Genomic DNA, 27,040 nt, shown 5'->3' with positions numbered 1-27,040 from the left:
TGCCTAAACTAAACTTGATTTATTTTCAGTCCTATTTCAGAGTGGATCCTTTCCCTTGGGCTGTAATTGCAATCATTGCAACAATTTATCATTACCTATGGATAAAAGTGAATTTCCTACAGCACCAAGCTTCAATCTCCCTGCAGAGAAAGGCTAGATACTGCTTATGTGCTTATTTGGAGCCAGAAGATTCATTTTTTAGATTGCCTTGAAGTAATTAATTGTGTATATCAGGGTCATGTAATCAAAGTCGGAATGGTAGACACCTTTAACAATTACTTGGTCATCTACATACCAGTAACATCCAGTGATATAAGTGGTTTAGAGGCACCTGGGAAGGACACACCCAAGAAGCTCTGTATCTGTACATGTCATTATATTTCTGAAATGGGATTGTTTTGCATGTATTTGGGATTGGGAATGTTTAGCTTGTTACATTACAGTACATTATAGTAATTTAGCAGACGCTTTTATCCAGATATTCAATAAAGTGCAAATCAGAACCAGGGACAAGTGTGCTGAAGACCCTAGAGGGAAGTATGGTTCCAATTCCTAGAGTGATCACATAGATAAAACTTGAACCCTTGAAGAGTAATCAGTTCACTTTCCAAGTAGCATATCATGATTGGCAGCTAGAATACACCAAATACTAAAATAATTATACACAAGTGCAATTATAACCTACAGCATACACATAGTACAAATGGATCATTATAACAGTCAGGTAGGGAGGGAAAGGTGCAGCCTGAAGAGGTGAGTTTTCAGTCTGCACTTGAAAGTGGTCAAAGACTCTGTGTTCTGACATCTACATGTTGTTCTGTGAAAAGAAAGAAGAGAGTTGGTTAGAGGCAGCTTGTTCAAGTGATTTAGATAGAAAAGGAAGGAGAGACACCAGAAGGTAGTAATGGAGGGGTCCAGAGTGGGCTTCTTCAGGAGTGGGGTGATATTGGCCCTCTTAAAGGATGAGGGGAAGCATCCACAAGACAACGAGGAGTTGTCACAAGGGAGGTGACAAATGGGAGGATGTCTCGTGCGAGGGATGAGGGGAGAGTCAAGTGCATACGTGGTAGAGTGGTGGGAGAGCAGGGGTTCAGAAAAATAAGTGTCTGTGAGGGGAGAGAAAGCAGAGAAACAAGGTGCAGGCACAGAGTTGGCGGCAGGCGGAGGGGCGGTGGTGGTCATGAAGGAGATGGGGATGTCCACAATCTTCTCATGGAAAAACACTGCAAAATCATCAGCAGTGAGGGAGGACTGAGGTGATTGGACTGCCACAGGATTGGCTGATGAGGTAATCGCATTAATAAGTAGGTGTACAGGTGTTTCTGATAAAGTGCTCAGTGAGTGTACATGCACAAAAATTCCTTCCACTTCTCTACCTCCTCATCTAAAGATCTGTTCATAGAACCCATACCCAGAGGCTAGCCTGTCATACTATTTATTATTCCTTTATTTAAACATCTTTATTTAAACATTAAGCAAGTCAATTTAAGAGATACAATGGCCTAGGCCTACATTTCAAGATACATTTATTTTTTTAAACACAGTCAGTAGAAAATGTTTCATGAATTGATCCACAGTTAGTTTCAATGTTCATGTACTCAGGGGAGCACCGCATTAATGTTCATATGCAAATGTTCATCTTAGGTGGCACTGCAGTAGCACTTAAAAATTGCAGTTTTCAAATAATTATTACGAATGTAGCTCATGTGCTGACCCGGCCCCCAAATGCACTACAGGTCACCTTTTGGGCTCGGTCTGCAATATAGTTGTATTGTTATATTTTGATTTGTATTTTGTTTCTGAGGGAAATGGGGTGGTGTGGCAAAAATAGTATTTGAATTGCTGCAGAATATGTGATGTCTGGCACTTTTGTACTACTTGTAAGTGGAGGAGTGCCATCTCCTGCCCCTGCGGCCTCCCCCTATGTTCTGACATGTTCCAGCCTGAGAACTTATATCCTGGACAGCTTATTTTAATAAAGTAATGGCTACCTGTCAACAAACCAAAATCATGATTGCAACTTGACCAATTTCAGAATACAATATCCAGTTAAGCAATGGTGTAAGTACTTAAAAATATACCTGCCATACCACAAAATAAACCATTCCAGCTCCAGTACTTCTTAACCTTCCTAATGTGTTAGAAAGTTGCCCATACCTTTTTTGTTAGCGGGTCAAATTTGACCCATGATTTATCTCAGCCCAAAACACTCAAAAAAAACAATGATTATCATCTAATATTGTTTTTTACCTCATAACTAACCATACAATCACTACTTTAAATTTTATTTTTATGGTCCCAAGACCAGTTATCTTAAAATATACCACTTGTTTTCAGTTTTTAAAAAAAGGTTTAAATTCACTCATTATATTTCCTATAGTGAAGACAACAGGTAATTATGTTATCTGACTATAATAGACTAATATTAGAACACACTTTCTGTGATAAATTGCTTGTGGGTTTTTTAGAACTTAACCATATATTATTATAATAATATTATTAACCATAGTGACATCTGTGGTGTAAAGGGTCAAAATTGACCCGTATAGATCTACTGTATGTTAGAAAGAAGGTCTAAAATATTCAAATTGAACATTGAACAGGAACAAGATGATGTGTGTGTGTGTGTGTGTGTGTGTGTGTGTGTGTGTGTGTGTGTGTGTGTGTGTGTGTGTTTTCGAAATAACACATTTAAATTGAACATTGAACAGGAACAAGATGGTGTGTGTGTGTGTGTGTGTGTGTGTGTGTGTGTTTCAAATAACACATTTAAATTGAACATTGAACAGGAACAAGATGGTGTGTGTGTTCGAAATAACACAAATTAAATTGAACATTGAACAGGAACAAGATGGTGTGTGTGTGTGTGTGTGTGTGTGTGTGTGTGTGTGTGTGTGTGTGTGTGTTTGAAATAACCCATTTTAATTGAACATTGAACAGGAACAAGATGGTTTGTGTGTGCCTGTGTGTGTTCAAAATAACACATTTAAATTGAACATTGAACAGGAACAAGATGGTTTGTGTGTGTGTGTGTGTGTGTGTGTGTGTGTGTGTGTTCGAAATAACACATTTAAATAGAACCTTGAACAGGATCAAGACGGTTTGTGTATGTGTGTCTGTGTGTTCACATGCATGAGTCACAGTATGTGATTGTTTGAGTGTGCTCCTTGCAGATGTATTTCTCACATCTGTGGCAAGTGGTGTTGGTTTTTCTGCCCTTGTCATCAGGGCAGGATTGGCACCTCTTTCTCTTCTTCCCCCTGGCTGGTTTCTTGTGCGGGTTGCTGGTGTGAGTGTAGCATGAAGCTCTCTCACAAAATTGGCAGAGGCAGGGGTTTGGGGAAGCCACTGTCCTTTTTCAATATGGGGATTCACCAGAGCCCTCCCCATGGGTTTCATAAGGGATTGAGGACCATGATATATTGCCATTTTTTTACATGAAGACCTCCCGTTGAGCTTCTGTCTCATTCAGGCCCACCTCTTCATCAGATGTGTCTTCATCATGTTCAGGATCATACTCAACATCATCCTCAATTTCAACATGCTCTCAACATGATCACTGTCATGATCAAAGATATGATCAATAGCCTCATAGATAGTGAATCTCAAGTTGAAATAGACAGATGCTACTGCAGAATGAAACTGACAAACACTCAAACAAGCCTTATTTATAGATACCAATGTTGCAAGAAATCTGTGTAATGTTGTTCATGCCAGGTCTCCACAAGATGACACTGTACTTGTCTGCTAAGGTCCCATGTATGTAGACATAATATTATGAAGGGGAGGAGTTGTGATGACAGAGCAAGGGTTATTCTTTTTGATTTATTTTAGATTTTGAGTGTGTGTGGGAGTGAGAAAGAGAAAGTTCAATTTCAGTGTCCAAATTCCGTGTGGGGATGGGTGCCAGAGGGACTGTGAGAAAATAATTGTTCCCATTTGGGGAGGGGTGCGGGGAGGGGTGGGGTGTCTAGAGTCAAAGATGAATCTTGTTTGACCCAAACACAATAGAAGGGTTAACAGGTACTCAGGTAAAGAGAAACCACTTTCTGACATACATGGAAGACTTCCATTATTGTCTTATAATAAGGCATTTTGTGTTTATCTTACATCTTACATGTGTTTATGCTGCTACACCATCCTAATGCATTTCACATTATCTTAACCCCAGTATACCCACATCAGGTCTCAAAAACATGTTAGTGCATTGGCAGGGTCAAATTACAAAATAAAGCCATGCCTTGTGTTTGGATTGAGAATGCAACACAAGTAACTGCATGTCTGCCTGTTTTTCTTCTGGGATTGCACCCTTAAGGAAGAGAGGAAAGAGACTGAATATGATCTCTCTCCAGTTTTTCTCCCTGAGTAACCAAGCTGTATGAAGACGTGTCTGAATTAATCAACTTTTCAAAATTATTTGATAGATTCTTTTTGTGTTGACATTTCTCTGAAAATGTCTTTAATACCTCACATTATTGGTTCTGCTAAACAGATACTGCTTATAACACTGAAGCTATGAATAATCACTTATTTTGAAACATTGAGTCTCAAAATACTCATTAGGGCAGATATATCTGAGGAAGGTGTGCCTGTACCCTATGTTCAAAGCTCTGTAGTTGCATTTTGAACCTACAATTCTATCACTCGTTGGTTCAACTATTTACCATTCAAAATGTGTGAGAAGTCCGAAAGCATTACATAAAATATAAAACTCCATTCAGCACACTACCAGGGGTAAGGATAATCAAATATAGGCAATTTGGACTGAATGCTAATATAAAAGAAAGACTTGGTTAACTTTTTGCAATGAAACATCACTGGCAACTGTGTCGGTAAAAAAGTTGCAATTACAGCTACCTTTGAGGAACATGCTCTATTAAATTACATGAAACAAATATCATGCAATGTACTATCATAATTAGTTATCCAAGAGATTACTGGATCTTTTTAGTATTCCATTCCTACTTGTGATCGGGTTATCTGGTGACGCTAAGTAGTAGGACAGGCCAGTAGAGGGGGTTGAACAGTAAGAGGGAGGGAAAGAGAGAGGGTTGAACAGGCACGCCCCACCTGCACCTACTCAATTGTGCAAGACAACAGCACACCTGGCTAGAGAGTAAGGTATCGAAGACACGCTACAAACTACAAAAATAAAGGTACGTTTTGTTTTATGCATTATTCCTACATCTTATTTGAAGACCTATAGAGCCGTTTTGGTGAGGGTTATTTATTTGAATGAGTGAGAAGAAAAGGCTAAAAGTGGGTGGGTTTTTTTCTTTTTCAGCTTTCTGAGCAATAAATTGCTCTCCCCCACTAAACTGAGATTTTTGAAAAACAGCAAGATGATCAAGCAAAATGGAAGCAAGATAATACAATGATTTCCTACAATGGCCATTTGACTGAGTTATGCCTGATTATTTTATATTTCACATAATTACCTCCCATAAACCAACTGCCTCTCTAATAATTTCAGTAAGAACTGCAAGCAATTACTTCATGCTTTTATTTATGTCTCTGACATGTGGCTGCCATGTTTGAGCTTCCATTGTCTTCAGCACCAATGCTGAATTTGAACAATCATATAACAATAGTTTTTTTTACCTTGTTCAAACCTGTCACTGAGTGCAATATACAAATGTTACCACACAAATACAGAATTAACTAAAAAATAAGTAAAGAAATTATTACTTTTATGACTTTGTTCACAAAGTGGGGATTAAACTATTTCATTGTTTGACAAAGAGTACTCACTGTAGATATTGTGCTTTAGGTTTTGCAGTGACAACATTTCTGTTCACGTTGAAGAAACACCGCCAACATGAACATCACCTGGGCCATGACTCTGCTGCTGCTTGTTAATGGTGCCCATTCCAATAAAAGGAAGCAAATAGAAGAATTTTATGGTAGGAGGAATGTTTCTTATTTTCTATTAGCTTTTAAACATTTTAAGTATTTACACCCCTTATAATTATTACAAATAAAATTTGGTACATTTTGAAGAAAACATTTGTTGGTGCATGTCTCATAATTGATACAGGCCCAGCCTATCCAACAGTCTTTGCCAGTTGTAATAACAGTAACAGCTTTCCTTGTCATAGACCACATATCCATCACTACAGATATGAACATTGAACTCATTGTCAAGTTGAGTAGTGATTGATGCATGTATCGCTATGGGGGACGTGAAGACCTGAATATTTGATACAATATCATGGTATTTTTATGAATATTCCCTCATCCTTTTGCACCAGTAGTGGCAGCATTGCAAAGCATAAAATCATGCAGATATGGGCCAGGAGCTTCAGTTAATGTTCACATCAACCATCAGAATTGGGAAAATGTGATCTCAGTGATTTTCGACTGTGGCATGATTGTTGGAGCCAGATGGGCGGGCTTGAGTATTTCTGTAACTGTTGATCTCCTGGGATTTTCATGCACAACAGTCTCTAGAGCGGCAGTTCTGTGGACGGAAATGCCTTGTTGATGAGAGAGTTCAACGAAGAAGAGCCAGACTGGTCAAAGCTGACAGTAACACAAATAACCATGTGGTATGCAGAAGAGCATCTCTAAACACACAGCACGTCAAATCTCTCAGTGGATAGGCTACAGCAGCATAAGGCATAATAAGTCTAAAAGATAAGTCTAATAAATAACTAATAAAGTGTTCACTGAGTGTATTTGTGCATTCATCTCATAAAATGAGAAAAGAGTGGGTCTTTGTTTTCACATATGATACCACTTAAATCAAACTTTCTTGGCTGAGAGCAATTCATTTCCTGAACTGTTCTCTGGAAGTTGGAAGCTGGCAGACCAGCAGATGTCTTGTGTTTCCGTGAAAATACAAACACAGTTCTTCAGAATTTCTCTAGAAGCAGAGGGCAGCATGGGGAACGGAAATACATTGTTTGAGGATTTTTTTTTATTGGAAAGAAAAACAGCATTGGAGCAAGAAAACTGCTAAATATGAGTTGAAAAAATTGAAATACCAGAGGGACATTTCCATTATCTAAAAAGCTCCAGATTTTTATGAAAAGCTTACAGCCAATGTGTCACTCATATGCTGAGTAGTAGTCTGTCCTTTATTCACACTTACATCACCTGATGTCTTGTACATTTTCAGGGAGACATTTTATCTTCTCATTTCCCAGCTTTGATCTGTTAAAAGAACTGGAGGAAAGTGGATCTGGAGGAAAATCAGCTGCTTTATAATCTCCCATTGCTCCAACTTTGTAGTAGTTCATATTTTAATAAAATCTGTATTCCAGACCTCAGTGGCATGCCAATGAACAGCACTCTTGATTAATTCTTGTCTTGTCCTTGGAGTCGTAGTTTACAGAGAATATCAGTGTACTGAATATTTTTTGGCATCTCGGGACATTCCATATCAAAGTATATTCCTCTATGCTTGCAGCATTGTCTGTTGTTTTACAGAGTTAATTATATCCAGTAAAAGTTTAATCATTCTCTCTTCACTCACTTGTGTGTTGTAAGTTATGATATTATTAATGCTTAAGTTAAAATGCTTGGTTAGCCTACATTATGTTATATCTCCCATGGTTATCTTTCTGACAAAGTATAACTCAATGCAATGTAGCCTACGGTAACATGTTTTTATCACCAGGTTGACTATAACCGGGCTACTTGCATGAATTAGAAATGCATTGCATAGGAGTGTATGTTGTGCACATTGATATTTGTTAGATGCCGTCCAATGAGTTTGGAGGCATTTGATCCAACTTGAGCAGATACAATGCTTTTATACTCAGAATTAATTATCTTGCTGCAGTTACATTGTCAATGAAGATATGGCAGCCATACAGTGGTTTTGTGTTTAATTTGGCAGTTTGCTTCTGTGACAAGAATGCCGCCAGCCAGGAAAAAAAACGACGACCACCAGGTGCCAAATGTGAGCACACACGATGGTTGAAAAATATATTTTTTAATGATATTGTAAATTTGTGGGTGAGAAGGACAAGGGACCATGGGCTGGGCAGGGGAGCAGGCAGGTAACTGGAACAGGAGCTGACAGGATGCAGGAACAGGAGTGAACAGGTAACTGGAACAGGAGCTGGCAGGATGCAGGAACAAAAGTGAATAGGTAACTGGAACAGGAGCTGGCAGGATGCAGGAACAGGAGTGGGAGTGGATACAGGAAGAGGAGACACAGATGCATGATAGCAGAGCACGGTTTATATACATATGTAACAAGACACAATGGGTGAGTGCAATGAAACATGAGGGAACACATATCAAGTAAAGGGGGCATGGTAGGAATAGGGTAAACTCAAAACATGGAATGAAACACAGAATAAGGGGCACGGGATGTGACAAAACATAGGTTAATAGGCTTATATTTGTTGGAATACAAATGCATAAACATTAAAAACAGCTAACTGATTTAATACTACAAGAATAGTTTCTCCCAAATATTTAAACAGGAAAATTAGTCAGATGAAACAATTATTGTGCATTGTCAACATCTGACAGGCTCATTTAATACATTGGACTATTAATGACTTAAAGAAAACAGAATTCAGGCTGGTGTTCAAATGGATCCAAAGTTTGTCACAGTATAAGGCTGTAGGCCATTACATTATTTTTCTCAAAATGGACTGCAGTACCAATGAATAGAGAGGGCTTGTTGGATCCCATGTTGGAAGTTTTTCAATATTTTGGCCTGCTGTTCTGGGTTGATGTGGATATTTTTTTTTTGTTTATAAAAGATTTTCAGTAAGAGCTAAAACAGCTGTTGGAATACGCTTAGTGTTTCAGCACAGAACCACATACTGTATACCACTGGGGCTTGACTTCATTCTTTTCAGGCATCTTGTTTCATAGTCCCACTCAATAGTGCATGTACTAGAGTCCAATGTGCTTAAGTATAGAGCTAAAAGAACAGAAATTGTACCATTGTCCTACAATTCACAGCCTTGTTCCTTGTGAAACATGTAGTATGAGAGTCTGAGACAGGCTTTTCTCTTGGGACTTGCTTATTATTTCATATATAAATTGAGTGCACTGGATGAGAAATTTGTTAAGTAGGCGAGACGTTTCTCTAAACGTAGTGTTGATGACATACACTCAGTGACACTTTATTAGGTACACCTGTACACCAGCTTGTTGATGCAAATATCTCATCAGCCAATCATGGTAACAATGCAATGCATAAAAGTGCGCAAAAATGATCAAGATGTTCAGTTGTTCTTCAGACCAAACATCAGAATGGGGAAGAAATGGGGATTTTGCAGACAACTTTCTCATCCAGTGTATTCACACTCAGAATCACATTGCATACTATTATAAGTAGGCAGTAGGTTTAGGATAAAGTACATACTGCTGTGCAAGATGTAGAACTTCAAGGATGCCCCCCTATCATATTCTGAACAATTGTATGACTAGCCATTCTGCTGTCCTCCCCCAGACTGCCCTGTGGATGTTTACATCGTTTTGGATACCTCAGAGAGTGTGGCCCTCAGAGCCAAGCCATATGGATCTTTTGTCGAAAAGATAAAAAAATTTGCTCTTGATTTTGTGGACCAGCTCAGCAACAGGTTAGTACATATATCCCCTGAATGGACCGAATTTAATGGCAATATTATTTACAGGCATTTTGCAAAATCGTAAGTGTTTTTTATAAATTGCAGAATGTTTGTGAATTGTATGTGCAATTTATTAATGGAAAGCCACTAAGCGTGTTTTTATGCATCGCAAAACTACAAATCCCATTTTACACATAGGTTAAAATTATGGAGCTTACTTTATATACAGGGAAACACAAAGGCATGAGGAAACAGCTAACTAGACATAAGTGAACTGACTAACAAAATCATTAAACAATCAATGAAAACGATCACAAGGAACACAGAAACACCATAGAGCCATCTGCTGGTGAACAGCAGGTACCAAGACATACACAGCAACTATGGTGTGTCAGAAGAGTCTGTGCTGTTAGAATAAGATCCAGCCAAATTCTGTGTGGAATTTTTCTTTGTAACTACAGTAGGCTTTCTTTTTTTTTTTACCATGCCTGTGCAGGCATGTAGAGTCCATCCATCCATCCATCCATCCATCCATCCATCGTCACCCGCTTATCCGGAGTCGGGTCGCGGGGGCAGTAGGCAAAGCCGGGTATTCCAGGCGTCCCTCTCCCCAGCAACGCATTCTAGCTCCTCCTGGGGGATCCCGAGGCGTTCCCTGGCCAGGAGAGATATATAATCTCTCCAGCGGGCTCTGGGTCTCCCTCGGGGTCTCCGCCCAGTTGGACGAGCCCGGAAAACCTCTAAAGGGAGGTTTAGTCTACACAACTAAATTGCCACCATCAGTCACCCAGAGTGTTCCACATCTTCCAAAGGGCTCTGCTGATATCACTACTGACTTGTTCCACAACAGAAGCCTGAATAAAAAAATGTATCTCCCTGCTATTCAATTGGACTCTCCCTGTGATATGAAAGTGGGAAATTGATGAATGGATGCTTTTTCCCTATTCATCTGGAACATTAAATCACTCTCCTCTCCCTTCCCCACCCTACCAGTTGGAATTCACAAGAAAAACAGGAACATTCTTGTGGTTGGGAGCAGATTTTCTTTTTTACAGCCATGCCGTTCATATTCAAATGTGTACCCTTTGGCCACTGAGGCAAACAAAACCTCACCTATCTCATCACTGGATACTGATCCATTGACATTCCAGAAATTGTGGGTTACAATCTAGAGTGTTATATGCACAGTGTTGTAAAACATTCACATTCACAACGCTTTTAATCCAAAGTGACTTACAAGTGCATAGGTTCTTCCACAGGTTAAAAGCATCAAATCCATAAATAGTAAAATACGCATGAAGGGCTGTTTTTTTAGGGTTAGGGTTAGACAACACCCTTAGGGGGCGACATGGCTCAGGCAGTAAGAGCAGTCGTCTGGCAGTTGGAGGGTTGCCGGTTCGATCCCCCGCCCCGGATGTGTCGAAGTGTCCCTGAGCAAGACACCTAACCCCTAAATGCTCCTGACGAGCTGGTGAGTGCCTTGCATGGCAGCCAATCACCGTCAGTGTATGAGTGTGTGAATGAGAAGCATCAATTGTACAGCGCTTCGGATACATTTACATTACATTTTACATTACATTTTACATTATTGGCATTTGGCAGACGCTCTTATCCAGAGCGACGTACAACAAAGTGCATATCGATAACCAGGGATAAGTTTGCTGAAAGACCCTAGAGGGAAGTACAATTTGAACTGCTACCTGTACAACAAAGATAAGGACGAGGGCTAATTTTTTATTTTTTATTTTTTTTAAACAAGAAACAAACAAACAGTGACCAAAGTTAACTATCAAAACACTGCTTACCTAGCCAACTAAAAAATACCGATACACAAAGCAAGTCACAGAGACAACAATTAAGGTTCACAGGGAGGTAGGGAGGGATGGGGAGAGGTGCTGCTTGAAGAGGTGTGTCTTCAGCTTGCGTTTGAAGGTGGGGAGAGATTCTACAGTTCTGACCTCAACGGGGAGTTCGTTCCACCACCGTGGAGCCAGAACAGACAGCAGTCGTGAGTGTGAGGTGGAAGTTCGGAGAGGGGGAGGTGCCAAGCGGCCTGTGGAGGCTGAACGAAGAGGTCTGGCAGGGGTGTAGGGTCTGAGAATAAAGGCGCTATATAAATGCCAACCATTTACCATTTACAAGAGGGATATCGGAAGGGGGGTTGAAATCAGGAGGGAGGACTAAGGTATAAAACAAGCTCATAATGCCATGAAATTAAATTAAATTTCAACTGCCCATATAATGTTCCCTCAATAGTAACGATGTGGGAACCCCCCAAATGCACCAAAAAGCAGAAGTATTTGAGAGGTTAAGGAAACATGTGTAGTTTGACCAGGTGGTACTGGAACAGGATTCATTTAATGTTGTTCTCCTTCATCTCCAAAAGATAAGTTCAATTGTTCCTCTGTTCTAACAGTTCAAAAATTCTAACAGTTCAAAAGGAACTGCAAATGTCTGCAAATGTCCGCCAATAGTGTGGCTCTATACGATCACTATCTATCTATGTAGATGTGGACGTGCCTGTGGCCTGTGTAGCCTACAATGATACATTTATGTATCTTGTGACGGCACTAGTGTATAGCCAAGTGACTACGTGGTGCAGGTATCCTATGCTGTCTATGTTTGCTAGGACTCTAAACTGTCTAAAGGTGTGCACTGGTGCGAGTCAAGAGGATGCAGGTTCATATTAATACAATTTATTCAACAATGGGTAGTGCATAAATATAATTACAATGTGGAAAGGTGCAATATGAATGGCTATATGCAAGTGGTGCACAGGAGGTTGTATTAGCGAGTCTCCTCAAACCATTCCACGTTTCCCTCTATATACATATACCCAGGGTTTACAGAAAAAAAAACAAATCATCAAATAAAGAGTCACAAGACTGCAGTAACAACAATGGTCCTGCTGATGTTATCTCTGTATGACTAACAAACCTTTGTAGCACAGCTGGATGCTGATTCACAGGAAACTTGCATTACCTGTGGTTTATTTCTAAATGGTGTTTCAAGATCTTTATTCAACAACCAGTGTACTATACCACCAATGACAGCAAACTATTTCCTACAACATTAGCTATCTAAAGATACCAAACACTGTATGTGGAAAACCTATGGTCGATACAGTACTATTTCAACTAAAACAGTTCTGGGAGCATTCCACTGAGGTGGCAGAATTGTGCAGAGGCAGCGCAATGATGGGAGAAATAGCCCTGTATTGATGAGCACTGTCTTTTCATAAAACCTTGCTGACTCTGTCAACATGGTCAACACAGTCTGTTTCCTTTTGGGGGTCTGCAGAGAGGAACACTTGTAAACATTTTACATTTACATTTTAGTCATTGGGCAGACGCTTTTAATCCGAAGCGACTTACAAGTGCATAGGTTCTTCCAAGTTAAAGCAACAACAACAATAACAAATGCCAACTGTTTGTGTTTCCTAAAATATTCACATTTTCCTGAAATATTAATACCAGAATTGATGTGGTGAATGTGTCAGATATATCAGATAGGTGAGGGTTCTACAAACTACTGGTGCCTGGAGCAAGGTTGCCTCATTTTGTAAATCACATGGAGAGCTGGCAAAAGCAGAAATGCATTGTACAAAACACAATACATGTTTAATGATGAATCATTAGATGACAGGGACTCTCATTGGTTTCCAAGTATTAGCAGTAGGAATGTTATATCATTTTTAAATTTGACTCCAGTTTTGTACATCATCATTGTTTTGTGCAGTTAATAGCCAGGTTTTAATGTAAGTGGGCATCTATTTTTTCACCCACACATATTCATTCAGGTACTACCGTTGTGATCGCAACCTGATGTGGAACGTAGGAGTGCTACATTACAGCGATGAGGTGAAAATCATGAGTGAGCTCATCAGCTTGCAGACTACCATTGGTAAAGTCCAGTTGAAGAGAGCCATCCAGGACATCCGCTACATTGGAAGGGGGACCCACACTGACTGTGCCATTTCTGTGGCAACTGGACAGCTGATGACAGGGTGAGTTGGACTGTGTAGTTGGACTAAATTTGTCACTCCATACTGTAAAACCCCACGCTAACCCAATGATGGAATTTAGCGGGGGCCGAAGGGGGTTTTGCATGCTTGTCCTTCTGGCGTTGCTGGGAGAACATTAGTAGGGTTAATTATTATCCTCCGTACAAGAACAGAGCACAATTATGTTTAAGAATATACTGGGTCCATTGCCATGGGTCGGATATGGATTGACCTGCCCCATATCCCGCTTACAGCTGGCCAGAAACGGATCAGTACAATTATTAATATTCTCCGTTCTCAAACGGGGCCGTATTGTAAGCTTAGTGGTTACTATAGTTTTACACGTTTATCTGACTCCATTTAAAATATAACTTAGAAATTTGGGTTTGTAACTTACGCGGACCTCGGGAGTGATTACACTCGACTCGTACCTGCGCCACCATTACTCAATAGATGCTCCCAGGATTAACATTACTGCTGAAATCTCAGTTCGGTGGAGAACTCAGAGGCTGAGGGTCCAGTCAACACAAACCTGCCATGATAGTTGCAAGCCCAGGTCGGCGTAGCATTGTCTGGGCTCCTTAGAGCTAATTTGGCAGGAACCAGCGCCGTAACGCCCATGGGTTCCCTTCCCACCAAATCACAAGAGCCGTGCGTCACCCGACCCTTTAATGGACAGAAATTGCTGGCCTCACAGCTTAGAACTACCGCAGGTGGACCGCACCGCTGATCGGTCGGTCTTTGGCCCCGATTTTCCCCCTGAGTATTCAGTTGTAATTTAGTTGTAATGAAAAGGTACAAGATGAATTAGTCATGGAGATCACACAAGTTACAAACAAAATAGTTTATTCACAGACAGGTAGCTTTAGAATATCACAGTTAATTACAAAATACACAAATTAAGAATAGCGATAGAGTAAATAATCATACCTAGCCTGCTTTGACTACACACAAACAAAGAGTATAGAATATGCCATGTATGGGAAGCCGATTATGATCTTCCGCTGCTACACCTACATACATACATACATACACAAGACATGTTGTGTGGGAAGTCGAATACGATCTTTCTGATACTTACATACATGTACAATATGCTGTGTGGGAAGTCGAATAAGATCTTCCCAGATTGGTCTGTCTCCCTTGCTTTTATGCCAAATCATACGTTTGGAACCAGGCGGCAGTGCCATAAATCAACCTGGAGGGGTGGTCAAATCTGGAATTTAGACCCCCACCCTTGGGGGTTGTTAAGTAGGGAAAATGAGAGGACGTGTAGGTTTTCCCTTGAGTTACTGAAACTATGGTTAATTAAACTCCATTTGGTATGAAATGTATCTCATCTGATTCCTTGATTTTATCAGATCACATCCATACCAAACAGATTACCCTTATGTTTTATTATGTTGCAGTTATCATGAAACTTCCCTCCTGATTATCCATTTTACATGCAATTCCTGTTACCATTACATAAGACTTAATACAATAATACATGGATCACATGGGCAATGTTTTCAAGGTTTTACCGGGTCTATTTACTATCTTAATAGCAGTTTTGAATATTTAATCTAGGTGGTGTATTGGTGGTGGTGTAATATTTAATCACTGGTGTAATGGCAGCAGTGCCCAAATGAGGGCACTGTGGCATTGTCCGGAGTGACCAGGTATGGGGTCACAGGGAGGTCACCAATCCTCTGGAGGATTCTTTTTCCATGACCCAATTGGCCTTGGACCACTCATACATCTTAAGGTAGTCTAAACAACATTGAAACCCCAGCTCTCAGGCCCCTCACAAATGGCAGCCCTTCCTGACCTTAACCACTATGCTACAGGCTGCCCCATCATATCTATGAATGCTGTAGTTGGGAGTTTTCATGATAACTGCATTATGCTGTAAATCTGTATTTGTGCCTCTCATGGTAATATACCTTTTGGACAAACCTGATTTGGGTGAATGAAAGGAAAGGTGACACAACCCCAGATTGCTTGGTTTTCTTCTTCTTATCTCCGAAATCCAGGCCTTAGCTCTTGACCCTAAAAGTGAGTCACCCATCTGTAATTTACAGCCAGCCCCACCAGGCAGTGGTCAGAGGGCTAAAACACATGGCTTCTACAGAGACAGCTTTTGCCCAGTTTCCCCTTGGCTCCTGAACGGTTATGATGTCAAAGGTAGACTGTTACAAAAACTAGACCATTACACCAGTTGCACTGAACCAATCAGAATAACACCAAACATTACTATATTCTGACCTGGGATTATCATGAAACATCTTTATGCCATCTCCAGTATTCCTGTGCTCTAACCTGTAAGGAATGTGAGAAAAGGGGGCCCCCAGGGGGCCCAAGAAGGCGCCTCTAAGAATCCTTCTCTAGCTCTCCCCCACAGGCATGTGTGCCAAAAAGGTGGGGGCTAACAATGTATGCTCTGGGAGGGGGAAGTCAGCAAACTGACCAGCGCATGAGACCAAATGTTACTTATGACTGGCTTACAATACATAGCAGGCCATTTTGAGTCCAGCTGCACAAGTTTCAAACCCTATGAATTGTTCAATCATTAAGTCATTCATAGCACATACTAGCTCCACCCATTCTGACATTAAAAGATAGATTGATCGATAGATAGACAGATCATTGCATTTATATAGCAATTTTCTGGACACTTAAAGTGCCTTACAGTTATAACCGGGAAACTCACCTCAACCATCACCTATGTGTAGCACCTACCTGGGTAATGCAAGGCTGCCATTTTGTGCCAGAACGCTCACCACACACCAGCTGAGGTGGAGAGGAAGAGATCAATGTTGAATCAGGGGTTGATTAGGTGGCAGGTCAAAAGAGCCAGGTTGGGAATTTAGCCAGGACACCAGGGAACACAGGGGAACCCCGTATTCTGCGTAGAGTGTCATAGGATCTTCAGTGACCACAGGGAATCAGGACCTTGGTTTAACGTTTCATCCAAAAGATGCCGTCTCCTACAGCACAGTGTCCCTATCACTGCTCTGGGACATTGGGGATAATTTGACCAGAGGGAAGATCTCCCCCTACAAGTCCACCAATGCCACTTCCATCTGCAACTTAGTTTTCCGGGGAGGGCTGAAATTCAAGTACTAACCAAGCCAAAAGGTACCATTATTGGAATTTAAAAGTTTTTACTTTTAGAATAAAAAGTATTTTTGTTTGTCAAATTTGTCAAATAATTAGTGAATACACAAAAACAGAATCCAGAGACAAAAGTCGGAAAGCCAAAATGAGTCAATACACTGCGGTTCAAAACAAAGGATAAAACAAACAAAGGGTTTTTTTATCCACTGGTAAAAATAGAGAAATGGCAAGGTCAAGGAGTAAAACACAAAAATCAAGGAGTAAAACACAGGTGAAACAAATGAATGAACTGAACTGAACTGACAGACAGACAACAGTGTGCATAGAGGGTAACAATGAACGGATTTATTATTTTGGCAGTTTTTATCCTTATTGTTGCATTTCGCAAATGTGTACAGTTGGAATCTATTGATCTGAGCAGGAATGGGCAACTTTGGTGACTCCAGGGCCATAAAATTTATCAAGGCACTTTGTTTGGGCTGAAAATCAACATTAACTTACCACACACATGCGTATGTGCACCCACACACGCATGAACACACACACACTCGTATAAGTGCATTAAGAGCATATGAAGCACCAACATAGTGAACTGTAAACCATCCCTGCTGAAAATTCCATCTTAAACTTGACCCAGCCTAAGCTGGTTGAAGCTGTGAGCGTAGACACATTTTTGCATACAACAGCTACTTTATTTGGTAGATCTGTACACCTGCTTATTAATGCAAATATTCAATCAGCCAATCACATGGCAGCAACTAAATGCATAAAAGCATGCAGACATGGTCAAGAGGTTCAGCTGTTTTTCAGACCAAATGCCAGAATGGGGAAGAAATGTGATCTAAGCGACCATGGAATGAGTAAAAAAATATCTCAGAAACTGCTGATCTCCTGGGATTATCATTCACAACAGTCTCTAGAGTTTGCAGAGAATGGTGCGAAAAACCAATATCCAATGAGCAGCAGTTCTGCAGGCAGAAACAATGAGAAAGGTGAGGAGAATGGTGACAGGAAGGTGACAGTAAAGCAAATAACCACGCATAGAGCAATAGCCTGTACTTTTTCCCTGTCCTTGTACTGAGCCAGAAGGAGGTGTCACAAGCCTCAAACAAAGTGATTATGTGGCCATACAAATCTTCGAATAAAGCAGTAAGTGTAATGTAAAGAGAGGTCAAACATAGTAATGAAGCCTAATGCTGGGTTCACGTCATATGGAATGACCTAAATTACCACCTTCCGACTGGGAAAGTTCGTGTCAACCTCCAAGTCAGAAATATCTCCGACCTAAATAATCTCCGACCTATCGGTAAAACCTATACACTGTAAGTCACGTGAATGCAGCAAAAGAAATGGCTTCTATTACCAAATTTAGCAACCGTTCAAGTTAAAATCATGGTATAATGCTATACCTATATTTGCAATAGTTCTCCGCACACTGTTTATGATTAATTGTAGGGCTACTAATAGCAGGAACTACTGTCAATTAGCTGACAAACTGCAACAGATAGGCTAGGTGTTTAACCAGTGTCAATAATTTAGTCTAGATATCGGATCAAGAATATTTGTATTCATTATTTCCCCGTTGTGTGTCCATGCTCATAGATACTGACACACAACTGTTTTGGGACCCAATCAAATCCATTCCAACCGATGGGCAAAGCATGAACAATAGCTACACTACTGGGAAATGCTTCCATCATTCGGATTTCTCTTATGTGACAGGAACACAGGAAGCTATGAATTTTACACCCTATTCACAGCAAACATTGTGACTTTTATAGAATTTATATTCAATTCAATTAAGCATTAATTAATCAGGATTATCCAAATTAAACATCACCCATTCTAATTTTGCATCCAGTTGGGTTGGTTTATATGAAATTAATCATTAGAATATTCAATTGGCTTACTAAAATAATTTTGCTACTCTAAATAGTAAATGAAATATTAATGAATGGGATAATAGAAGCACAAAACAAGCTTTACATATGTATGCTTTCATTTCCGCACTCAATACGAACAGCTGAGAGCACTCGTGAATCCTATTAAAAATGAGCCCAATGAATTAGATTATCACCTATTTGCTTGTAGGTGGTAATCTAGTAATAGAATAATGAAGGAATGATGAACAATGAATTACATGTATTGACTCAGTGTGCACTGTAAATGTATGCTTTACACATTCTTGAATTAAAACATGAATTAATAATGGAAATTAATAAAATATTTGGGGTTTCATAAAAAAAGATTTTTCACCATGAAACCAAATTTTTCAATGTAGATAATTTTAGTATGGGATGTTATATGGATTGGTGAAAGTAATATATTTTTGATTATCTGATGCTTTTGTAAGCCCATAACTGCATTAAATCAGGCTTCCTTTCTGATACCTTCTTTCAGAACCTCTCCTTTCAATAGAAACAAATACATGGTGGTTGTGACTGATGGCCACCCATCTGATGGCTACAAGGAGCCCTGTGGCAGCATCAACTATGTTGTGACTGAAGCCAGAGGAATGGATATAAAAATATTTGCCGTCGCCATCACACCAGACCATCTGGTACATAGGGACTTTGTGTTTATCACCATTTGCCTGTTTTTTTAAATATTTAACCTTGGTGTTGTCTTAAGGGTCATAAATGACCGGCCACTATGTTTAACAACAGAGAAAACCCCCTAAATCATTTGTGATGAGTGACAGGTTGTTTCTGCATGCAAAGTAGATTTGGGGTTTAAAATTCAATTAAGCTGCTTTATTTTAAGGATTCAGTGAAGGCGGGTCATTTTTGACCCTTAGGACAAGGGGAGTATACAGAATGTCAAGACTGAACAAGGGTTAATTCCCCTGATTCAATTGGCATCATTTCACTAATTCACTAATTGTTGCTTTTCAGATAGATGACTGATGCACCTTCTATGACATACATTGTGATGTTGTAAATGGCACTGAGCACAGACCTTTTTCAAACGACCTCCCCTTTGTTGCAGTTTATCACAGAAGTTAACCACTTTTACAAGGAGTGTGCATCATCCCAGTCCATTTTGACATTGAACTCATGCGACACATAAAGCTATTACATTTGAACTTTCTGTGAGGACCTTTAGCTTCTCACTTGTTCAAAAATTTCAGAGGATATCTGATTCTCAGTCTTTTTTTATTTCAGGAAAACAGGCTGGCTGCCATTGCAACAGATGTCCAGTACAGATACAACCTGTCTGCAACAAGTGACAATCCATCAGTCGTCAGAGATACCATCAAAACCATTCTGTCCACCATTGTGAGTTACACAAGTCTCAACCAAGCAGGAGCCAGTTCTCCATGTCCCCTGGATCTCATTTGCAGCTCCAATGACTGCAGTCACAATTTTGGAAAAGGATTGTAATTGGCCATTAATCTCAAATCTTATTACTGGTATCCAGTATCACCCCACTCAGATGACTTACAAATCAGGGGATCTGCACACCACCTGCTCTGAACTCATTTAATCTACAGTGACTGATAAAACCTTATTTGTGTTTCCCCCATGTTCTCCGCACAGTACGATGATTCAGAGACTTTGGTGAGTAGTAACCATAGACTCTATTATAGAATGTCACAAAATCTTGCATTGATTAACATCCTATTTAATTATAACCCCAATGGACATTCAAACTTAGCCAGTGCTGTTATTATAACAATAATTTTAAACAGATTCATGGGAAAGGGGTTTAAATGTTGCTCAATGATAATACAGATGGTATAACTAACACAATCATTGTTTTTCAGTGCTGCTCATATGAATGCAAGGTAACAACGTTTATCTCCTCATGTATATTTACTAATCAGTCGAGATGTTAACTTATTGGGACATTTGGCCTGTTGATACAAGCTTACTTTCTGTTTCTTTGACTGAGGAACACAGGTTTCCCTCTGTTTCCTTAATTCACTAACACTGGTTTTCTCGTGACACAGATTTACTATCTACTTCTACAATTCGCAGGGTGCTAGAGGACCCCCCGGGCCACCAGGTGAAGAGGGTGAAACGGTAATGAATTACTAAAACATGTCTCCCCTACTTGGTCCTGTGGCACTCAGCTTTAAAGATCACAGTGTGGACCTTTTAATTTGGAACACAAGGTGCTCGCCATTGGTTGACTATTGGGATGTTCAACCTATTCATAGTACATCACCCATTTAATCCCAGGAAAAATGCTGTTTGTACTTTTTATAGTACCCTACCCAGCTCAATTTTCTGCCTGTTCTTTTGACATGCATCCATCCATCCATCCATTATCTGAACCCGCTTATCCTGATCAGGGTCGCAGGGGGGCTGGAGCCTATCCCAGCATACATTGGGCGAAAGGCAGGAATACACCCTGGACAGGTCGCCAGTCTATCGCAGGGCACACACACCATTCACTCACACACTCATACCTATGGGCAATTTAGACTCTCCAATCAGCCTAACGTGCATGTCTTTGGACTGTGGGAGGAAACCGGAGTAGCCGGAGGAAACCCACGCAGACACGGGGAGAACATGCAAACTCCGCACAGAGAGGCCCCGGCCGACGGGGATTCGAACCCAGGACCTCCTTGCTGTGAGGCGGCAGTGCTACCCACTGCACCATCCGTGCCGCCCCTTTTGACATGCATCTCCAATTAATTATTACCAACCTCTCACACTTAGGAATGTTTATAATTGTCTTGCAGGAGTTACATTCATTCAGTGAAAAAAATATTTTTTTAGGGAACACCAGGAAGACAGGGAGTTGCTGGGAAACCTGGTGGTATGGGGTCAAAGGTGAGTCTTAATCATAGCACTTGCATGATCTCTCAATGATGTGACCATGGAATGAATTACTGATGTACGGATAGCATCTGAGCAAAACTATTAACTTGCAAAATAATACATATCATGGTATTCACAATTATGTTCAGTGAACATGACACAGCTTGTCAAATTCATAGAGAGCAAATAATAGAATTTGATTTTAAGAGCACTTATTTAGGAGTCATTTTCAGGTCCTAATCTCTCCAACATAACCTCCTCATTTCTGTATACTGTAGCCTTATATATTATATATACAGTGGTGTGAAAAAGTGTTTGCCCCCTTCCTGATTTCTTATTTTTTTGCATGTTTGTCACACTTAAATGTTTCAGATCATCAAACAAATTTAAATATTAGTCAAAGACAACACAAGTAAACACAAAATGCAGTTTTTAAATGAAGGTTTTTATTATTAAGGGAGAAAAAAAATCCAAACCTGCATGGCCCTGTGTGAAGTGATTGCCCCCCCTGTTAAAACTTCCGGGTACAGTGGTACCCATTGTTCTATGAGTTATTAGCGAGCTTTAAGCTCTATGGGAATTGGATTTTATCCAATCTCGAGACTGAAAACGATCTACGCAACGCCATCTTGATGGCCAATCAGGGCAAAGATGCGCTTTAGCGACCGAATTTACATACGGTGGCTATATAAGCGACATCGCAGGCCGTCATTCTTTCTTCGAGACAAATTTTCAGCGAAGGAAAGAGACAGGGCCTGTGAAGCTTAAAGCTCGCTAATAACTCATAGAACAATGGGTACCACTGTACCCGGAAGTTCTATTTCTTTATTAGCTTCACTTTAAGCTCTATGGGAACCCTATAGCCCACGCCCTGTCGTCAACATCAGCCCCCTGATGCAGAACAACAGGCGATGGCAGTGATAGCCAATCAAGAGGGGCTCCCCTCAATAGCCAGCCCTTTTTTACGCATGAAAAAAAGGGGGACTGTATAAACCGAGGAGCCACAACCATCCCCAGCGCTCGGTTCATGTAAACCAGTTACCGAATACCCAAGCCAGGAGATGGCCAATATAAACATGCACGCCTCTAGCCACCGCGTAGAGGCGTTGCACATAATGTGTTTGAGCAGCAGCTACGTCCGATTGGACGCTGAGCTCAGGACTGCATGCGCCACCGACGGTGTCGATGCATCCAGCAGATAGAAACGCACAAAGGCGCATGGCGAACTCCATGACGCCGCTGTACAAATGTCCTGCACACTGACCCCTTTAAAAAGTGCCCGAGAAGCTGCCATGCTTCGAGTAGAGTGGGCGCGAACCTCCGACAGAGGGGGCAAGCCCATACACTCATACGCCCAGTTGATTGCGTCAGTAAGCCAATGGGAAAATCTCTGTGCCGTAACAGGTTTTCCCTTAGCAGCAGCACCATAACAGACAAACAGCTGATCTGCTTGTCAAACAGGCTGCGAACGTCGTACGTATATCGACAGAGCACGCACTGGGCAAAGTTTATGCAGCATAGCATCCTCCTCATCGTCATGAGGAGGGGGCTTGAAAGCCACCAGGTCCAATACCCGTGAGCGGAAGGACGTGGTGATAACCTTCGGGGTAAACGCAGGGTTCGGTCTCAGCACGACTCTGTCAGATCCTGAAAAGGAGAGACAGTCCGGGTGCACAGACAAGGCGCATAAATCGCTTACTCGCTTAGCAGAAACTAGCGCAGTAAGCAGCGCTACCTTAAGGGACAAAGCTCTCCACTCAACGCTCTCCAGCGGAGGGCTGCACAAGGCTTTTAGTACCACCGTTAAGTCCCACTGCGGAACACGGGGTGGGGCCACGGGTTTCAGACGCCGGACGCCCTGGATAAAACGCTTTACCAGGGGGTGGGCAGCCACCGTAGAGCCACCATAGCCAGTATGGCACGCAGAAATTGCGAAGACATACCCCCTTAACGTGGACAAAGATAACCCCTTATCAAGTAGGCTCTGCGCAAAGTTGAGCACTACGGATACAGGGCACACCAGGGGGTCCTGAGAGCGTTCGAGACACCAAGTCTCGAAGGCCTCCCATCTGCCTTTATAAGCCATTGTAGTTGAGAGCGCGAGCATGCTGTATAGTATTTACAGCTGCCTCGCTCAATCCCATGTTCACGAGCCTGCTCCTAACAGGGGCCAAGCCGTGAGGCGCAGCCTGCTTGGGTGGGGATGAAAAATGGTCCCCGCCCCCTGAGACAGGAGGTCCCGGCGCTGGGGAAGTCGCCACGGGACGTCGGTCAGCAGCAGGGCTACATCGGCCATCCACTGTTTGTGCGGCCAATCAGGGGTTTCCTCTCCTCTCTCGCTTTGGCTAGTACCTGCGGTACCAGACCAAAGGGAGGGAAGGCATAAAGGAGGCCCTTGGGCCAGCAATGGGCTAGCGCGTCCACTCCCAGTGGGGGCGAGCCGGTTGCTGTCATCGCAAACCATAATGGGCAATGCGCATTCTGTCGGGAGGCGAATAAATCCACTCTCGCTTTCCCAAAGCGTGACCACACCTCCGCTACCACGAGTGGGTGAAGACACCACTCTAGGGGGGAGGGACCGCCCCGAGACAAGAGGTCTGCGCCGCAGTTCAGCTGCCCCGGGACGTAGAGCGCCCGTAAGGAGCGAACTCGCGGGTATGCCCAAGTCCAGATCCTCACCGCCAGCCGGTGTAGATGTGGACATTTGGTGCCGCCCTGTCGGTTTACGTAAGCGACTGTCGCTTTGTTGTCGCTTCTGATTAGAACGTGTCTGCCCCGAAGAAGGGGTTCAAAACGTTGTAATGCAAGCCATACTGCTGTGATCTCCAGCACATTGATATGAGGCAGAGGAGGGTTCCACAACCCGCTCGCCATCATTCCATTGCAGACCGCCCCCCACCCCTTGGTGGAGGCGTCTGTGTATACAGGGACATGAGTGGAGATAGCGCCCATTGGCACACCGACACTCAGCATTCGCCCGTTTCGCCAGTGCGAGAGTGCTCTCACAACCGACTGCGGAATGCGAAACAGCTTTGCGCGGTCTCTCATTGGATCGAAATGCATTCGCTTGAGCCAGAGTTGCACCGGTCTCATGCGTAGCAATCCCAACGGAACCACGGCGATTGCTGCCGCCATTAAACCCAACAGGCGCATAATCGTGATTCCACTGATGCAGCGACCTGGGAGAAATCGGCAAGCGTGGCCTCTCAGGGAAGCAATTCTCTCCTGAGAGAGACGCGCCGTCATTGACAATGAGTTCAGCCGGAGCCCTAGGTACTGAACACACTGGCTCGGGGTGAAAACACTCTTGTCGCGGTTGATGGTGAAACCCAATCCTTCGATGTGGGTTATCAGCATCTCTGTGTGTTTCGCAGCCAACTCCCTGGAAGGGGCTAACACAAGCCAGTCGTCCAGATACGTTAAAACACGTATGCCCTGTTGTCGCAACGGGGCGATAGCAGCCCGCGCCACCATTTCGAAGGTGCGGGGTGCCAGGGACAGACCGAATGGGAGTTTGGTAAATTCGTACGCTCTTCCCAGAAAAGCGAAACGAAGGTACTGCCAATGGCGCTGTACAATGTTCACATGGAAGTAAGCGTCTTTTAAATCTACGAGCGTGAACCAGTCCCCTTGGCTGATTGAGCTCATTACGCGCTTGTGCGTTAGCATCTGAAAACGTCGTTTCACCAAATGACGGTTCAGAGCTCGCAGGTCCAGTATTGGTCTCACACCGCCGTCTTTCTTTGGAACGAGGAAATAAAGGGAATAAAACCCTCGCATTTCGTCGTGTTTGGGGACTAGGCGGATCGCGCTTTTTGCCAAGAGAGTCTCTATCTCTTGGGAAAGTGCGCTGTTTAGATGCAGGGGCATATTCGTTTCCCTTACTCCTACAAAAGGAGGAGGGGGGACAGCGAACTGTAACGCGTAGCCCGCTCTGATTACAGTACTGAGCCATGGCGTCAGCTTGCACTTCCGAGTCCAAGCACAAAGGTTGAACGCGGACCTGGTTGAAAGCAGTGCAGACTGTACCACGGGCTTCTGAATCTGCAGAAGCCCGGCTCTTAAGTGGGGGCGGGGTCGAATTCGAGCCAGCGACCTGGTGCTTATCTGTGATAGGCCGACGTAGAGTCCTGGCCGGCTTCGATTCTGAGCCAGCGAGGACTCCAATACTGCCTGAATGTCGGGGAAAAAGGCCCCTTTTGACTGAGAAATCACCAAGCGCTGATGCCAGCTTTGAGGCAGAGGGCAAGGGAAATGTTTGTGTAACAATAGGGGGAGTGTGCTTCGTGACTGTAAGGGCGAAACTCGCTCCCGAGTAGGCGCTAGTAAAGTCAGTGATACAGGAGGGGTGTCCGGTCCACTGGACCGGATCGCCTCTATGACACTCTCCCGCGGAGATTCAGGAACGCTTCTGGGCTTTCGATTGAGGCGGGTGAGCCCTTGGTGCAGCAGGGTTGAACGGCTTCGTCCAAGCCTTGCCGCTAGCAATAGTGGTAGCGTCTCTACGGCCACCGGGCTGCTCCTCAATTGAGCGCCGGGCTGACGACACAGGAGTGCGGCGAGTCTTAGACCACGAACGGCGATCCTGGCGTCTTGCATCTGAAGCAAGAGGCAGGTGCTTCTGCAGAGTGGGTCTCTCCTCATCCAGTCGCTTAAACCTCGCTATCGCTTCGGTCACCGCTGGACCGAAGAGACCGTCGAGAGAGACTGGGGCATCGAGGAGGGGGACCTTGTCCGCTTCAGGGAGTGCCGAGTTCGCTAGCCATAAGTGCCGGAGAGAGGCTACACTCCAGCCCATAATCCGTCCAAAATCCTGTGCCAACCCCTGGGTGAGGTGCAGGATTGCGCCCGCGTTCTTCCTCAGCTCGGCAGAAACATCATCTGCGAGGGAGGAAGTAAGGGACTCGATCAAGTTCGTCTGTGCTATCGCTAGGATAGCAAGATTGTTCGTTGCATCGGCGCCTTGGGAACCGCAGATAAACGAACGTTCAGACAAGGCAGCTGATATCTGCCCAGACCGAGTGGGAAGGTTAGGCTTCCTTGCGCTCCACCTTGCTGTGGGGGCGAGGAGATGAGTAGCCAAGGAATCTTCGAGTCGCGGAACCCCCTCCGTCTGAAGCTTTTGTCGGCCTGACACCACCGTGAAAGGCGAAAAAGACACTACCGGGGCTTTCGTAGAGAAAGGCTTATCCCAGGTTAGCTGCACGTAGTGCTGTACAGACGGGCAGACGGGGGTCGGTTGCACACCGTGCCTCGGTGTGTCGCGCCTGTACACTGGAGCCACCAGCTGGTTTACAGGCGCTGCAGGAGGAGGGGGCCAGGGGAGCTCCGCTCTGGTCGCCGCCGCTTTCATCACGACCGGAAAGTCTTTCAACAGGGAGGGGTGGTGCTCCAACTCACCCGTCGCCGTTGGGATAGCGACAGAGCCGGAAGGCTCCAAACTGTCGTCTGGAAGCATCTCCTGGTCACTAGAGTGGAGAAGGAGGTCGTCGTCCTCGTCCCCAGAGCTGTTAGCGAGGGTCAGGAGCGCCTCTTCCAGTGTCAGACGGAACCCTGCCATCGCGCAGGTTCGGTCTGTCCTCCTTCGGCGTGGTAGAAACGTAAGTCTCCAGCTAGGTTGCTAACCTTGC

General features: G+C 43.0%; 1 protein-coding gene across 1 annotated transcript in view; it reads left to right on the top strand.

Annotated features, from left to right (window-relative positions):
* Nucleotides 1-5,065: 5,065 nt before the first annotated feature.
* Nucleotides 5,066-27,040, top strand: part of LOC133128975 (collagen alpha-1(VI) chain-like) — a 59,195-nt gene continuing 37,220 nt past the window's right edge. The window contains exons 1-10 of the mRNA XM_061242812.1: nucleotides 5,066-5,156; nucleotides 5,771-5,903; nucleotides 9,422-9,551; nucleotides 13,339-13,545; nucleotides 19,042-19,201; nucleotides 19,806-19,919; nucleotides 20,181-20,201; nucleotides 20,408-20,428; nucleotides 20,622-20,666; nucleotides 21,369-21,422. Of these exons, the coding sequence (XP_061098796.1) occupies nucleotides 5,819-5,903; nucleotides 9,422-9,551; nucleotides 13,339-13,545; nucleotides 19,042-19,201; nucleotides 19,806-19,919; nucleotides 20,181-20,201; nucleotides 20,408-20,428; nucleotides 20,622-20,666; nucleotides 21,369-21,422 (837 nt within the window). The 5' untranslated portion in view covers nucleotides 5,066-5,156; nucleotides 5,771-5,818. The remainder of the gene's footprint in view (nucleotides 5,157-5,770; nucleotides 5,904-9,421; nucleotides 9,552-13,338; nucleotides 13,546-19,041; nucleotides 19,202-19,805; nucleotides 19,920-20,180; nucleotides 20,202-20,407; nucleotides 20,429-20,621; nucleotides 20,667-21,368; nucleotides 21,423-27,040) is intronic.

Source organism: Conger conger, chromosome 1, assembly GCF_963514075.1.
Source record: "Conger conger chromosome 1, fConCon1.1, whole genome shotgun sequence".
In the NCBI taxonomy this organism is placed as follows: domain Eukaryota; kingdom Metazoa; phylum Chordata; class Actinopteri; order Anguilliformes; family Congridae; genus Conger; species Conger conger.
This window is presented reverse-complemented; position numbering and strand designations above follow the sequence as displayed.